Raw genomic sequence first — 15,914 nt, forward strand, 5'->3', positions numbered from 1 at the left:
GCTGCAAGCTTCCTACAGAAAGGTACGGTGAAAGGAACGCTGCAAGCTTCCAACAGAGATGTACTGTGAAAGGAACGCTGCAAGCTTCCTACAGAGATGTACTGTGAAAGGAACGCTGCAAGCTTCCTACAGAGAGGTACTGTGAAAGGTATGCTGCAAGCCTCAAACAGATGTACTGTAAAAGGTACGCTGCAAGCCTCATACAGAGATGTACAGTGAAAGTTACACTGCACGCTTTATGCAGAGATGTTCAGTGAAAGGTACACTGCAAGCTTCATACAGAGATGTACTGTGAAGGGTACGCTGCAAGCTTTATGCAGAGATGTTTGGTGAAAGGTACACTGCAAGCTTCATACAGAGATGTACTGTGAAGGGTACGCTGCAAGGTTTATGCAGAGATGTTTGGTGAAAGGTACGCTGCAAGCTTCCTACAGAGATGTACTGGAAAGGTACGCTTCATGCAGAGATGTACTGTGAAGGGTACGCTGCAAGCTTTATGCAGAGATGTTTGGTGAAAGGTACGCTGCAAGCTTCATACAGAGATGTACTGTGAAAGGTGTGCTGCAAGCTTCATACAGAGATGTACGGTGAAAGGTACGCTGCAAGCTTCATACAGAGATGTACTGTGAAGGGTACGCTGCAAGCTTTATGCAGAGATGTTTGGTGAAAGGTACACTGCAAGCTTCATACAGAGATGTACTGTGAAAGGTGTGCTGCAAGCTTCATACAGAGCTGTACTGTGAAGGGTACGCTGCAAGCTTCCTACAGAGATGTACGGTGAAAGGTACGCTGCAAGCTTCATACAGTGATGTACTGTGAAAGGTACACTGCACGCTTCATGCAGAGATGTTCGGTGAAAGGTACACTGCAAGCTTCATACAGAGCTGTACTGTGAAGGGTACACTGCAAGCTTTATGCAGAGATGTTTGGTGAAAGGTACACTGCAAGCTTCATACAGAGATGTACGGTGAAAGGTACGCTGCAAGCTTCCTACAGAGATGTACTGTGAAGGGTACGCTGCAAGCTTTATGCAGAGATGTTTGGTGAAAGGTACACTGCAAGCTTCATACAGAGATGTACGGTGAAAGGTACGCTGCAAGCTTCCTACAGAGATGTACTGTGAAGGGTACGCTGCAAGCTTTATGCAGAGAAGTTTGGTGAAAGGTACGCTGCAAGCTTCCTACAGAGAGTTACTGTGGACACCAATGTGTCATGGGAGACACCTTCTGCCACCACAGCCTTAAAACCCAAATAATGGGGGAGGGGCAGAGGTGATCTCATGCTCTCTGCACATGATCTTCAAGAGTTACATTCACAATGTTTAAGGTAGATCCATCTTGCAGCCAGCAGATCGAGTGATCACGGATAAAAGGGAAGTGGTTACCGTGCTTTTATACAGTGCTTTTCTGAGATACTCAAAAGCTATTTTGATTACATCTGCCAACCTATCAGAGTTGAGAGCTTGGGACACTCCAGGTCCTAACACTGGACGTATATTGCGTCCATGCCCAACTTGTGCACTTGGCATGCTCCTAAGCGTGGCCAATCAAATCTTTTCTTAAATCCCTTTTATAGCTGGATGATTGGTGGACCTGCTCCAGGGCATCCTTAGCACGACTGATGCCAAGTATAGCGCCTCCTGTAGCGTCATCAATTGACTCTGCATGGCGCTATGCAAGAATACAATGTGGGTCCATCTCAGAGGCATACGAGGGAATCCCCCCTTCTCGAGTATTCTAGAATAAGTCTCCCTAACTCCGGGCTTCTGGGACATGAGGGCATGCAAGGAGCAGGGGCGTCTGCAGGGTCTGGTGTGAAGGGAACTAGGGAGCCAATCACATCTCTTGGTGACCCTGAAAACTGGCCAAAGGTGGCACCAAAAGGTGAACCAACAGTCAATGAAAAGGTGTGTTATGGTGCGTGAGACGGCGAGATGTTACCTAAAGATGGTGATGGGAGAGACAGTGATGATGGGAGAGAGACGGCCAGACGTTACCTAAAGATGGTGATGATGGGAGAGAGACGGCCAGATGTTACCTAATGGTGGAGATGATGGGTGAGAGAGCTGGCCAGACATTACCTAAAGGTGGAGATGGTGATGAGAGAGACAGTGATGATGGGAGGGAGACGGCCAGACGTTAACTAATGATAGAGATGATGGGTGAGAGAGCTGGCCAGACGTTACCTAAAGATGGAGATGATGGGAGAGACAGTGATGATGGGAGAGAGACAGCCAGACGTTACCTAAAGATGGTGATGATGGGAGAGAGACGGCAGATGTTACCTAAAGATGGTGATGAGAGAGACAGTGATGATGGGAGGGAGACAGCCATATGTCACCTAAAGATGGTGATGATGGGAGAGAGACGGCAGATGTTACCTAAAGATGGTGATGAGAGAGACAGTGATGATGGGAGGGAGACGGCCAGACGTTACCTAAAGACGGTGATGAGAGAGACAGTGATGATGGGAGGGAGACGGCCAGACGTTACCTAAAGGTGGAGATGATGGGAGAGAGACGGCCAGACGTTACTTAATGGGGGAGATGATGGGTGAGAGAGCTGGCCAGACATTACCTAAAGGTGGAGATGGGAGAGACAGTGATGATGGGAGAGAGACAGCCAGACGTTACCTAAAGATGGTGATGATGGGAGAGAGACAGTGATGATGGGAGAGAGACGGCCAGACGTTACCTAAAGATGGTGATGGGAGAGACAGGGATGATGGGAGAGAGACGGCCACACATTACCTAATGATGGGAGAGAGACGACAAGATGTTACCTAAAGATGGTGATGATGGGAGAGACAGGGATGATGGGAGAGAGACGGCCACACATTACCTAATGATGGTGATGATGGGAGAGAGACGGCCACATGTTACCTAAAGATGGTGATGAGAGAGACAGTGATGATGGGAGAGAGACGGCGAGATGTTACCTATAGATGGTGATGATGGGAGAGAGACGGCCAGACGTTACCTAAAGATGGTGATGATGGGAGAGAGACGGCCAGACGTTACCTAAAGATGGTGATGGGAGAGAGACGGCCAGACGTTACCTAAAGATGGTGATGAGAGAGACAGTGATGATGATGAGAGAGAGGGCGAGATGTTACCTAAAGATGGTGATGGGAGAGAGACGGCCAGACGTTACCTAAAGATGGTGATGAGAGAGACAATGATGATGGGAGAGAGACGGCGAGATGTTACCTAAAGATGGTGATGATGGGAGAGAGACGGCCAGACGTTACCTAAAGATGGTGATGGGAGAGAGACGGCCAGACGTTACCTAAAGATGGTGATGAGAGAGATGGTGATGAGAGAGACAGTGATGATGGGAGAGAGACGGCGATATGTTACCTAAAGATGGTGATGATGGGAGAGAGACGGCCAGACGTTACCTAAAGATGGTGATGAGAGAGATGGTGATGAGAGAGACAGTGATGATGGGAGAGAGACGGCGAGATGTTACCTAAAGATGGTGATGATGGGAGAGAGACGGCCAGACGTTACCTAAAGATGGTGATGGGAGAGAGACGGCCAGACGTTACCTAAAGATGGTGATGAGAGAGACAGTGATGATGGGAGAGGGACGGTGAGATGTTACCTAAAGATGGTGATGATGGGAGAGAGACGGCCATATGTCACCTAAAGATGGTGAGGAGAGAGACGGCGAGATGTTACCTAAAGATGGTGATGATGGGAGAGAGACGGTGAGATGTTACCTAAAGATGGTGATGATGGGAGAGAGACGGCCAGACGTTACCTAAAGATGGTGATGATGGGAGAGAGACGGAGAGATGTTACCTAAAGATGGTGATGATGGGAGAGACAGTGATGATGGGAGAGAGACGGCCAAACGTTACCTAAAGTTGGAGATGATGGGAGAGACAGTGATGATGGGAGAGAGACGGCCAGACGTTACCTAAAGATGGTGATGATGGAGAGAGGCAGTGATGATGGGAGAGAGACAGCCATATGTTACCTAAAGATGGTGATGACGGGAGAGAGACGGCCAGACGTTACCTAATGATGGTGATGACGGGAGAGAGACGGCCAGCCGTTACCTAATGATGGTGTTGATGGGAGAGACAGTGATGATGGGAGACAGCCAGACATTACCGAAAGATGGTGATGATGGGAGACAGACGGACAGACGTTACCTAAATATGGTGATGATGGGAGAGACAGGGATGATGGGAGAGAGACAGCGAGATGTTACCTAAATATGGTGATGATGGGAGAGAGACGGCCAGATGTTACCTAAAGATGGTGATGAGGGGAGAGACAGGGATGATGGGAGAGAGACAGCGAGATGTTACCTGAAGATGGTGATGATGGGAGAGAGACGGCCAGATGTTACCTAAAGATGGTGATGATGGGAGAGAGACTGCCAGACGTTACCTAAAGATGGTGGTGGGAGAGAGACAGTGATGATGGGAGAGAGACGGCCACATGTTACCTAAAGATGGTGATGATGGGAGAGAGACTGCCAGACGTTACCTAAAGATGGTGATGATGGGAGAGAGACGGAGAGACGTTACCTAAAGATGGTGATGATGGGAGAGAGACTGCCAGACGTTACCTAAAGATGGTGATGATGGGAGACAGACGGACAGACGTTACCTAAATATGGTGATGGGAGAGACAGGGATGATGGGAGAGAGACAGCGAGATGTTACCTAAATATGGTGATGATGGGAGAGAGACGGCCAGATGTTACCTGAAGATGGTGATGATGGGAGAGAGACGGCCAGATGTTACCTAAAGATGGTGATGATGGGAGAGAGACTGCCAGACGGTACCTAAAGATGGTGGTGGGAGAGAGACAGTGATGATGGGAGAGAGACGGCCACATGTTACCTAAAGATGGTGATGATGGGAGAGAGACTGCCAGACGTTACCTAAAGATGGTGATGATGGGAGAGAGACGGAGAGACGTTACCTAAAGATGGTGATGATGGGAGAGAGACGGCCACACATTACCCAATGATGGTGTTGATGGGAGAGACAGTGATGATGGGAGAGAGACGGACAGACGTTACCTAAAGATGGTGATGATGGGAGAGACAGTGATGATGGGAGAGAGACGGACAGACGTTACCTAAAGATGGTGATGACAGTCATGGCTTTAATGGCGCCAACGAAGGCTGAAGGGTCTTCCTCCTCCTTCCCGATCCAGTCCGTCATTCTACCCGTGTAATAGGGCAGCACCATTTCACCTGCAAACAAGGAACAATGTTTTTATTCAATTTATAGAGCACTTTTACCCGGAGGAGGACACAGTTATTACACAGTCTGAAACCAATTCATGCAATATTAGGAATGCTTTCTGCGGTAGTTACAAAGATGCTTCCATGAGTGAGGAAGATCACCAAAGAGGTATGGGCCGAGGTAAAGCATTTCACAAACCTGGCGCCAGGAGGAATTAAGAGCAAAAGAGGCAGAGTGGGGTGATTATGGGGCAGTCACAAGACAGAGAAGCCGAGAGGAGAGAAACAGGAGTAGAAGTAGAGATAAGAGGAGAGATATGGGGTGGGGCAAGGTAGCGTATGTCTGTAAATGCTGCAAGAAGAAGCTAAGAGGAGAGAAGCAGGAGTAGAAGTAGGGATAAGAGAGGAGAGATATGGTGTGGGGCAAGGTAGCGTATGTCTGTAAATACTGCAAGAAGAAGCTAAGAGGAGGAAACAGGAGTAGAAGTAGAGATAAGAGGGGAGAGATATGGGGTGGTGCAGAGTATCATATACCTGTAAATACTGCAAGAAGTCCAGAGGAGAAAAGTAGAAGTAGAGAGGAGAGATATGGTGTGGGGCAAGGGAGCATATGCCTGCAAATACTGCAAGAAGCTGAGAGGAGAGAAACAGCAGTAGAGGCAGAGATAAGAGAGGAGAGGATAGATATGGGGTGGGGCAAGGGAGCATATGCCTGCAAATACTGCAAGAAGCTGAGAGGAGGGAAACAGGAGTAGAAGTAGAGATGGAAGAGGAGAGATATGGGGTGGTGCGGGGCAACATATGCCTGTAAATACTGCAAGAAGAAGCTGAGAGGAGGAAACAGGAGTAGAAGTAGGGATAAGAGAGGAGAGATATGGGGGGGTGCAAAGGAGCATATGCCTGTAAATACTGCAAGAAGTCCAGAGGAGAAAAGTAGAGAGGAGAGATGTGGGGAGGTGCAAGGGAGCATATGCCTGTAAATACTGCAAGAAGCTGAGAGGAGAGAAACAGAGGTAGAGGCAGAGATAAGAGAGGAGAGATATGGGGTGGTTCAAGGTAGCGTATGCCTGTAAATACTGCAAGAATAAGCTGAGAGTGACATATGCACAGGACTGGGGGCCAATGGAGATGATCCGGAAGAGAGGGCGTGTGAAGAACATCCTCAAGGATAGAGAACAGGAACACGCGTGTGTAGAATACACTGGAGAAGAGCCCTCGGAGGAAGACTATGGGAGAAGAGCCCCCGTAGGAAGACCATGGCAGGAGAGGCCCAGGGGAAGACCATGGGAGGAGCGGCCCAGGGGAAGACCATGGGAGCAGAGGCCCCAAAGGAAGACCATGGGAGGAGAGGCCCCCAGAGGAAGACCATGGGAGGAGAGGCCCATGGGAAGACCATGGGAGAAGAGCCCCCAGAGGAAGACCATGGGAGGAGAGGCCCAGAAGTTAAGAGAGAGACACAGTTATAAATGTTTGGTTGGAGTGCTGTCAACACTAATAGCCCAGGATAGGCCTACCTACGTGCTATGAAACCCAGAACCCACAGGATACGACCACAGTGTTGAACTTACTCAAACAGGACAGAACCACCAACACAGCAACGAGGAGGAAGCGACCGAGCTCTGGCTTCATGCAGGAGAAGAGCCTGCCCAGCGAGGCAGAGGGCTGCTTCTCCTTGACCTTCATCTGGAAGGGGGATAAGTGATGCCAGACCAGGGCCACCACCAAAGTGACCACATGAGTTGAGGCAAGAACATCCCACCGCCCCCATCCGTAGAGACATTCTGCGGCTGCGGGAAACGTGGCCACCATGCTCACAGTCACATAGCAGGGGAGCAGGAGGCTGAGGGTCGCAGTGGACAAGAGGAGTGCCTGCCGCAGTCCCTCAGGAAGGCGCATACTCAGCACATGGACTGCATAAGTCAGGAGTCCCCAACGTGCCAGAGAGGCGACCCAGATGACGAGTACAGGCTCCTGAAGGCCAACAAAAGGACAGAACCACTGAAGAAGGTTCAGCACCAAGACATCCAGGACCGGCAAGAACCACAGCGCGGATGGAAACTCCATGCTCCAGCAAAGTCAAACCTACAGAACGGAAACAAACAGGGGTTCAGTGCAGACACACAAGTGCAACTTATACACATTCACCTCCCAGAAAGTAACCTCTCCACCATTCATAGTAAAACCCAACAAAGACCAGACACACCAGTGCAGCTAATACACATCCAGCAGAGACTAGACACACAAGTGCAGCTAATACACAAGGATCTCACAGACAATAACCATAACATTCAACCTAACCACCAGTGCAAGGAGAACCCAGCAGAGACCAGACACACCAGTGCAGCTCATACACACCCAGCAGAGACTAGACACACAAGTGCAGCTAATACACAAGGACCTCACAGGCAATAACCAGAACATTCAACCCCTCCACCAGTGCAAGGAGAATCCAGCAGAGACTAGACACACAAGTGCAGTTAATACACTCCCAGCAGAGACCAGACACACAGGTACAGCTAATACACACCCAGCAGAGACCAGACACACAAGTGCAGCTAATACACAACCAGCAGAGACCAGACAAACCAGTGCAGCTAATACACGTGCACCTCACAGACAGTAACCATAGCATTGACCCTCTCCACCAGTGCACGGAGATCCCAGCAGAGACTAGGCACACCAGTGCAGCTGATACACACCCAGCAGAGACTAGACCCACAAGTGCAGCTAATGTACATGCACCTCACACACAGTAACCAGAACAGTCAATCTCTCCGCCATTCACAGGAAAACCCAGCAGAGACCAGACAAACCAGTGCAGCTAATACACGTGCACCTCACAGACAGTAACCATAGCATTGACCCTCTCCACCAGTGCACGGAGATCCCAGCAGAGACTAGGCACACCAGTGCAGCTGATACACACCCAGCAGAGACTAGACCCACAAGTGCAGCTAATGTACATGCACCTCACACACAGTAACCAGAACAGTCAATCTCTCCGCCATTCACAGGAAAACCCAGCAGAGACCAGACACACAAGTGCAGCTTATACACAACCAGCAGAGACCAGACAAACCAGTGCAGCTAATACACGTGCACCTCACAGACAGTAACCAGAACAGTCAATCTCTCCGCCATTCACAGGAAAACCCAGCAGAGACCATGCACACCAGTGCAGCTAATACACACCCAGCAGAGACCAGACACATAAGTGCTGCTAATACACACCCAGCAGAGACCAGGCACACAAGCACTGCTAATACACACCCAGCAGAGACCAGACACACAAGCGCTGCTAATACACACCCAGCAGAGACTAGACACACAAGTGCAGCTAATACACACCCAGCAGAGACCAGACACATAAGTGCTGCTAATACACAACCAGCAGAGACCAGACAAACCAGTGCAGCTAATACACGTGCACCTCACAGACAGTAACCAGAACAGTCAATCTCTCCGCCATTCACAGGAAAACCCAGCAGAGACCATGCACACCAGTGCAGCTAATACACACCCAGCAGAGACCAGGCACACAAGTGCAGCTAAAAGCACCTCACACACAGTAACCGAAACATTCAACCTCTCCAAAACCCAGCAGAGACCAGAAACACCAGTGCAGCTAATACACACCCAGTACACACCCAGCAGAGACCAGACACACAAGCACTGCTAATACACACCCAGCAGAGACCATGCACACCAGTGCAGCTAATACACACCCAGCAGAGACCAGACACATAAGTGCTGCTAATACACAACCAGCAGAGACCAGACAAACCAGTGCAGCTAATACACGTGCACCTCACAGACAGTAACCAGAACAGTCAATCTCTCCGCCATTCACAGGAAAACCCAGCAGAGACCATGCACACCAGTGCAGCTAATACACACCCAGCAGAGACCAGGCACACAAGTGCAGCTAAAAGCACCTCACACACAGTAACCGAAACATTCAACCTCTCCAAAACCCAGCAGAGACCAGAAACACCAGTGCAGCTAATACACACCCAGTACACACCCAGCAGAGACCAGACACACAAGCACTGCTAATACACACCCAGCAGAGACCATGCACACCAGTGCAGCTAATACACACCCAGCAGAGACCAGACACATAAGTGCTGCTAATACACAACCAGCAGAGACCAGACAAACCAGTGCAGCTAATACACGTGCACCTCACAGACAGTAACCAGAACAGTCAATCTCTCCGCCATTCACAGGAAAACCCAGCAGAGACCATGCACACCAGTGCAGCTAATACACACCCAGCAGAGACCAGGCACACAAGTGCAGCTAAAAGCACCTCACACACAGTAACCGAAACATTCAACCTCTCCAAAACCCAGCAGAGACCAGAAACACCAGTGCAGCTAATACACACCCAGTACACACCCAGCAGAGACCAGACACACAAGCGCTGCTAATACACACCCAGCAGAGACCAGACACACAAGCACTGCTAATACACACCCAGCAGAGACCAGACACACAAGCGCTGCTAATACACACCCAGCAGAGACCAGACAGACAAGCGCTGCTAATACACACCCAGCAGAGACTAGACACACAAGTGCAGCTTATACACAAGGACCTCACAGACAATAACCAGAACATTCAACCCCTCCACCAGTGCAAGGAGAATCCAGCAGAGACTAGACACACAAGTGCAGTTAATACACTCCCAGCAGGGACCAGACACACAGGTACAGCTAATACACACCCAGCAGAGACCAGACACACAAGTGCAGCTAATACACAACCAGCAGAGACCAGACAAACCAGTGCAGCTAATACACGTGCACCTCACAGACAGTAACCATAGCATTGACCCTCTCCACCAGTGCACGGAGATCCCAGCAGAGACTAGGCACACCAGTGCAGCTGATACACACCCAGCAGAGACTAGACCCACAAGTGCAGCTAATGTACATGCACCTCATACACAGTAACCAGAACAGTCAATCTCTCCGCCATCCACAGGAAAACCCAGCAGAGACCAGACAAACCAGTGCAGCTAATACACGTGCACCTCACAGACAGTAACCAGAACAGTCAATCTCTCCGCCATTCACAGGAAAACCCAGCAGAGACCATGCACACCAGTGCTGCTAATACACACCCAGCAGAGACCAGACACACCAGTGCTGCTAATACACACCCAGCAGAGACCAGGCACACAAGTGCAGCTAAAAGCACCTCACACACAGTAACCGAAACATTCAACCTCTCCAAAACCCAGCAGAGACCAGAAACACCAGTGCAGCTAATACACACCCAGTACACACCCAGCAGAGACCAGACACACAAGCGCTGCTAATACACACCCAGCAGAGACCAGACACACAAGCACTGCTAATACACACCCAGCAGAGACCAGACACACAAGCGCTGCTAATACACACCCAGCAGAGACCAGACACACAAGTGCAGCTCATACACAGGAACCTCACACACAGTAACTGTGACAAAGGATTCTCCTCTGCACGAGTACAAGGATGAGTAGTGGCGAAAATGCCAACTCAGCATTCACACTTCTACAAACCAACACTTCTACAAACCAAGAGCCAATGCAATCATGAAGGTAAAACAGGCGGAGTTAAGAGATATACCTCCTTCGTCTTTTGTGGCGACGTTGGCCGAGGGAAGGCTATGTTCTTAAGAGGGGTGTTAATGTGAACCAGTAGTCACCCAAACAATACAGTAATACAGTCCAAAATAAATGGAATGTCCAATCAAGGTTCTATAAAAATATATGTACTATAATCAAACACAGCACCTGCAGTGGAACCATCTAAAAAAAACACTGTACGAAACCCAACCCTGTGGAAGAACGGAGAAGATGCTACAGACCGAAGAATGTAGCACTTGGCGTATGAATACAGGGGTGATGGGCAAATTACTAGCCATAAAACAGATACATCTTTGCATGAAAAAAGTTGCAAAAGTGACGTAACCAGTCCCTAGGGCCCAAATGGACCACAGGGGCAGTTATTGGTCAACAGTACCTCATTTTGGGTCTGTGGCGGGTTAAAGTCCTCAAACCCGGCTTCAAGCAGTGATGCCAGTGGAAAAAGCTCAATGTGGACAGTGGATTGTGTGGCCCCAAGCAGCAAGCAGACGTCGAGCTGGTTCAAATACCGTACCTCCGTGGGGCTCGAAGGCGGCATTCAGTGTTGCAGGTTGAGGTGCTCACCAAGATCTCTTCAATGTCAAGTCGGGGTGTAACCTCCAGGAAGGATCGAAGAGTGACACTCGAGCGGTTCGAGATGACGGACGGTGGTTGTCGAAATGGTGATCCTGTTGCTCTGATGTATGGTTCACCGAAGCAACAGTTTGAGGGGGTGAGTCATGGTGTAACCCCCCGGTAGGGGTCGGCAAGTGACTCTCCAGTGGTTCATGTCGGGTCCCAGTGGCTAGCGGATGATTGTGCCTAGCAGGTGATGGGCTCAGCAAGGACACAGGAGGATAGCTCAGGGGCAATGTGCTCGACTTGGAAGCAAGTTGACACGGAGCACCACAGGTTCGATCCCCGGGTCCGCGTTTAGAAACCTCTGGGTATTAAGCACGTTATAAATAACCTATCATATCATATATCAATGCAGCTTTGAGCAGCTCAATGTACAATCAATTATTCGAAGGTTCGGAGGAGTGCCAGAAAGTAGCAACGCTGGGATCCCTCTGCATTGAATTCGCTATGATGGCCGTCCGACTGGTTCTGAAGCAGCGGAATGGGGAGCCTTAGCAGATCTGATCCTCCGGGTGCTGCGACTCCCAATTCAGGGGCTTGAGGACAGAGCAAGTCCTTTCAGGGTCTGTTCTCCGAGCCCTGGGAGATTTTGGTGCAGCATGGCAGGTCCTGGTTCTCAGCAAAATGTCACCCCCAATGTATCCTGGGAGTGGGTAGAGCTCTCCTCTGCCTTGGATTACTCCTCTTCACCTCAGTGGTTGAGGACATTGGAAAGATCTTCTCACTACTCTAACTCTGCCCCTTCCCTTCTCACCAAGATCAAAGGCCCTTAGAAGTACAGCACCCTGATGTGAGGCTACTCCCTTTGAATGGGTGTGCCACTTTCATACCTGGGCCCAGGGCAGCTATGTCTGAAAGAGGGCAAAGAAGAGGCAGGGTCATCCCGGTTCCTGTCCCATCATTTGGCAGCTCAGTCCTTCCGGCCAGAATACAGACCAGCTTCCACAGCTAAACTGACTCACAGGAGCGGAAACATGTGAAATATCAAATTGGATGTGGCTGTCGCTGCAACTGTCAAATGGACAACTGTGACCACTGAACCTGCTCTGCGCCAGTGGTAGAGCAGGTGCTGCAAATCAGGATACGGTGCAGCAGGACCCAGATGCACACCATGCTTTAGGCACGGAGCTTATGAAAGGGGAATCTATCTGATCAGGAGATTTCCAGGGCTTCCACACCCTTGCCAAATGGTAATCTGTCACAGTAACCAGAACATTCAAACTCTTCACCTGTACAATGAGAACCAAGCAAAGCCCAGACACCAGTGCAGCCAATACACTCCCAGCAGAGACCAATGCAGCCAATACACTCCCAGCAGAGACCAGTGCAGCCAATACACTCCCAGCAGAGACCAGTGCAGCTAATACACTCCCAGCAGAGACCAGTGCGGCCAATACACACCCAGTAGAGACCAGTGCAGCCAATACACTCCCAGCAGAGACCAGTGCAGCCAATACAGTCCCAGCAGAGACCAGTGCAGCCAATACACTCCCAGCAGAGACCAGTGCAGCCAATACACTCCCAGGAGAGACCAGTGCAGCCAATACACTCCCAACAGAGACCAGTGCAGCCAATACACTCCCAGCAGAGGCCAGTGCAGCTAATACACTCCCAGCAGAGACCAGTGCAGCGAAGACACACCCAGCAGAGACCAGGGCAGCTAATACACTCCCAGCAGAGACCAGGGCAGCTAATACCCTCCCAGCAGAGACCAGGGCAGCTAATACACTCCCAGCAGAGACCAGTGCAGCGAAGACACACCCAGCAGAGACCAGTGCAGCCAATACACTCCCAGCAGAGACCAGTGCAGCAAATACACACCCAACCGAGACCAGTGCAGCAAATACACACCCAGCAGAGACCAGTGCAGCTAATACACTCCCAGCAGAGACCAGTGCAGCCAATACACTCCCAGCAGAGACCAGTGCAGCCAATACACACCCAACCGAGACCAGTGCAGCAAATACACACCCAACCGAGACCAGTGCAGCCAATACACTCCCAGCAGAGACCAGTGCAGCCAATACACTCCCAGCAGAGACCAGTGCAGCCAATACACTCCCAGCAGAGACCAGTGCAGCTAATACACTCCCAGCAGAGACCAGTGCAGCCAATACACTCCCAGCAGAGACCAGTGCAGCCAATACACTCCCATCAGAGACCAGTGCAGCCAATACACTCCCAGCAGAGACCAGTGCAGCCAATACACACCCAGTAGAGACCAGTGCAGCCAATACACTCCCAGCAGAGACCAGTGCAGCCAATACACTCCCAAAAGAGACCAGTGCAGCTAATACACACCCAGTAGAGACCAGTGCAGCCAATACACTCCCAGCAGAGACCAGTGCAGCCAATACACTCCCAGCAGAGACCAGTGCAGCCAATACACTCCCAGCAGAGACCAGTGCAGCCAATACACTCCCAGCAGAGACCAGTGCAGCCAATACACTCCCAGCAGAGACCAGTGCAGCCAATACACTCCCAAAAGAGACCAGTGCAGCCAATACACTCCCAAAAGAGACCAGTGCAGCCAATACACACCCAGCAGAGACCAGTGCAGCCAATACACACCCAGCAGAGACCAGTGCAGCTAATACACACCCAGCAGAGACCAGTGCAGCTAATACACACCCAGCAGAGACCAGTGCAGCGAAGACAAACCCAGCAGTCAGCCCAGTGCAGAGAAGACACACCCAGCAGAGAGCAGTGTTGCAAATACACACCCAGCAGAGACCAGTGCAGCTAAAACACTGCCAGCAGAGACCAGTGCAGCTAAAACACTGCCAGCAGAGACCAGTGCAGCTAAAACACTGCCAGCAGAGACCAGTGCAGCCAATACACTCCCAACAGAGACCAGTGCAGCCAATACACTCCCAGCAGAGGCCAGTGCAGCTAATACACTCCCAGCAGAGACCAGTGCAGCGAAGACACACCCAGCAGAGACCAGGGCAGCTAATACACTCCCAGCAGAGACCAGGGCAGCTAATACCCTCCCAGCAGAGACCAGGGCAGCTAATACACTCCCAGCAGAGACCAGTGCAGCGAAGACACACCCAGCAGAGACCAGTGCAGCCAATACACTCCCAGCAGAGACCAGTGCAGCAAATACACACCCAACCGAGACCAGTGCAGCAAATACACACCCAGCAGAGACCAGTGCAGCTAATACACTCCCAGCAGAGACCAGTGCAGCCAATACACTCCCAGCAGAGACCAGTGCAGCAAATACACACCCAACCGAGACCAGTGCAGCAAATACACACCCAACCGAGACCAGTGCAGCCAATACACTCCCAGCAGAGACCAGTGCAGCCAATACACTCCCAGCAGAGACCAGTGCAGCCAATACACTCCCAGCAGAGACCAGTGCAGCTAATACACTCCCAGCAGAGACCAGTGCAGCCAATACACTCCCAGCAGAGACCAGTGCAGCCAATACACTCCCATCAGAGACCAGTGCAGCCAATACACTCCCAGCAGAGACCAGTGCAGCCAATACACTCCCAGCAGAGACCAGTGCAGCCAATACACTCCCAGCAGAGACCAGTGCAGCCAATACACTCCCAAAAGAGACCAGTGCAGCTAATACACACCCAGTAGAGACCAGTGCAGCCAATACACTCCCAGCAGAGACCAGTGCAGCCAATACACTCCCAGCAGAGACCAGTGCAGCCAATACACTCCCAGCAGAGACCAGTGCAGCCAATACACTCCCAGCAGAGACCAGTGCAGCCAATACACTCCCAGCAGAGACCAGTGCAGCCAATACACTCCCAGCAGAGACCAGTGCAGCCAATACACTCCCAAAAGAGACCAGTGCAGCCAATACACTCCCAAAAGAGACCAGTGCAGCCAATACACACCCAGCAGAGACCAGTGCAGCCAATACACACCCAGCAGAGACCAGTGCAGCTAATACACACCCAGCAGAGACCAGTGCAGCTAATACACACCCAGCAGAGACCAGTGCAGCGAAGACAAACCCAGCAGTCAGCCCAGTGCAGAGAAGACACACCCAGCAGAGAGCAGTGTTGCAAATACACACCCAGCAGAGACCAGTGCAGCTAAAACACTGCCAGCAGAGACCAGTGCAGCTAAAACACTGCCAGCAGAGACCAGTGCAGCTAAAACACTGCCAGCAGAGACCAGTGCAGCCAATACACTCCCAGCCGAGACGAGTGCAGCTAATACACATGTACCTCAAACAGTCACCAGAACTTTCAACCTCTTCACCAGTGCAATGAGAACCAAGCAAAGACCAGAGACACTGGCGCAGTTAATACACTCCCAGCAGAGACCAGTGCAGCTAATACAGGCCCAGCAGAGACCAGTGCAGCTAATACACTCCCAGCAGAGACCAGTGCAGCCAATACACTCCCAGCAGAGACCAGTGCAGCCAATACACTCCCAGCAGAGACCAGTGCAGCCAATACACTCCCAGCAGAGA

At 50.9% G+C, this 15,914-nt stretch overlaps 1 protein-coding gene across 7 annotated transcripts in view; it reads right to left on the minus strand.

Annotated features, from left to right (window-relative positions):
• LOC138522049 (antigen peptide transporter 1-like) overlaps positions 1 to 15,914 on the minus strand; it is a 142,202-nt gene that overhangs the window by 109,120 nt on the left and 17,168 nt on the right. For 5 of the 7 annotated variants that reach the window (XM_069635274.1, XM_069635278.1, XM_069635277.1 and 2 more), the window contains exons 2-3: positions 6,780 to 7,293; positions 5,103 to 5,220 (exon numbers count right to left, since the gene is read on the minus strand). In XM_069635274.1, the coding sequence (XP_069491375.1) occupies positions 5,103 to 5,220; positions 6,780 to 7,275 (614 nt within the window). In that variant the 5' untranslated portion in view covers positions 7,276 to 7,293. The remainder of the gene's footprint in view (positions 1 to 5,102; positions 5,221 to 6,779; positions 7,294 to 15,914) is intronic. The other 2 variants (XM_069635280.1, XM_069635279.1) reach the window with 1 other exon arrangement.

This window comes from Ambystoma mexicanum, chromosome 13 (assembly GCF_040938575.1).
Source record: "Ambystoma mexicanum isolate Mex_15411 chromosome 13, UKY_AmexF1_1, whole genome shotgun sequence".
In the NCBI taxonomy this organism is placed as follows: domain Eukaryota; kingdom Metazoa; phylum Chordata; class Amphibia; order Caudata; family Ambystomatidae; genus Ambystoma; species Ambystoma mexicanum.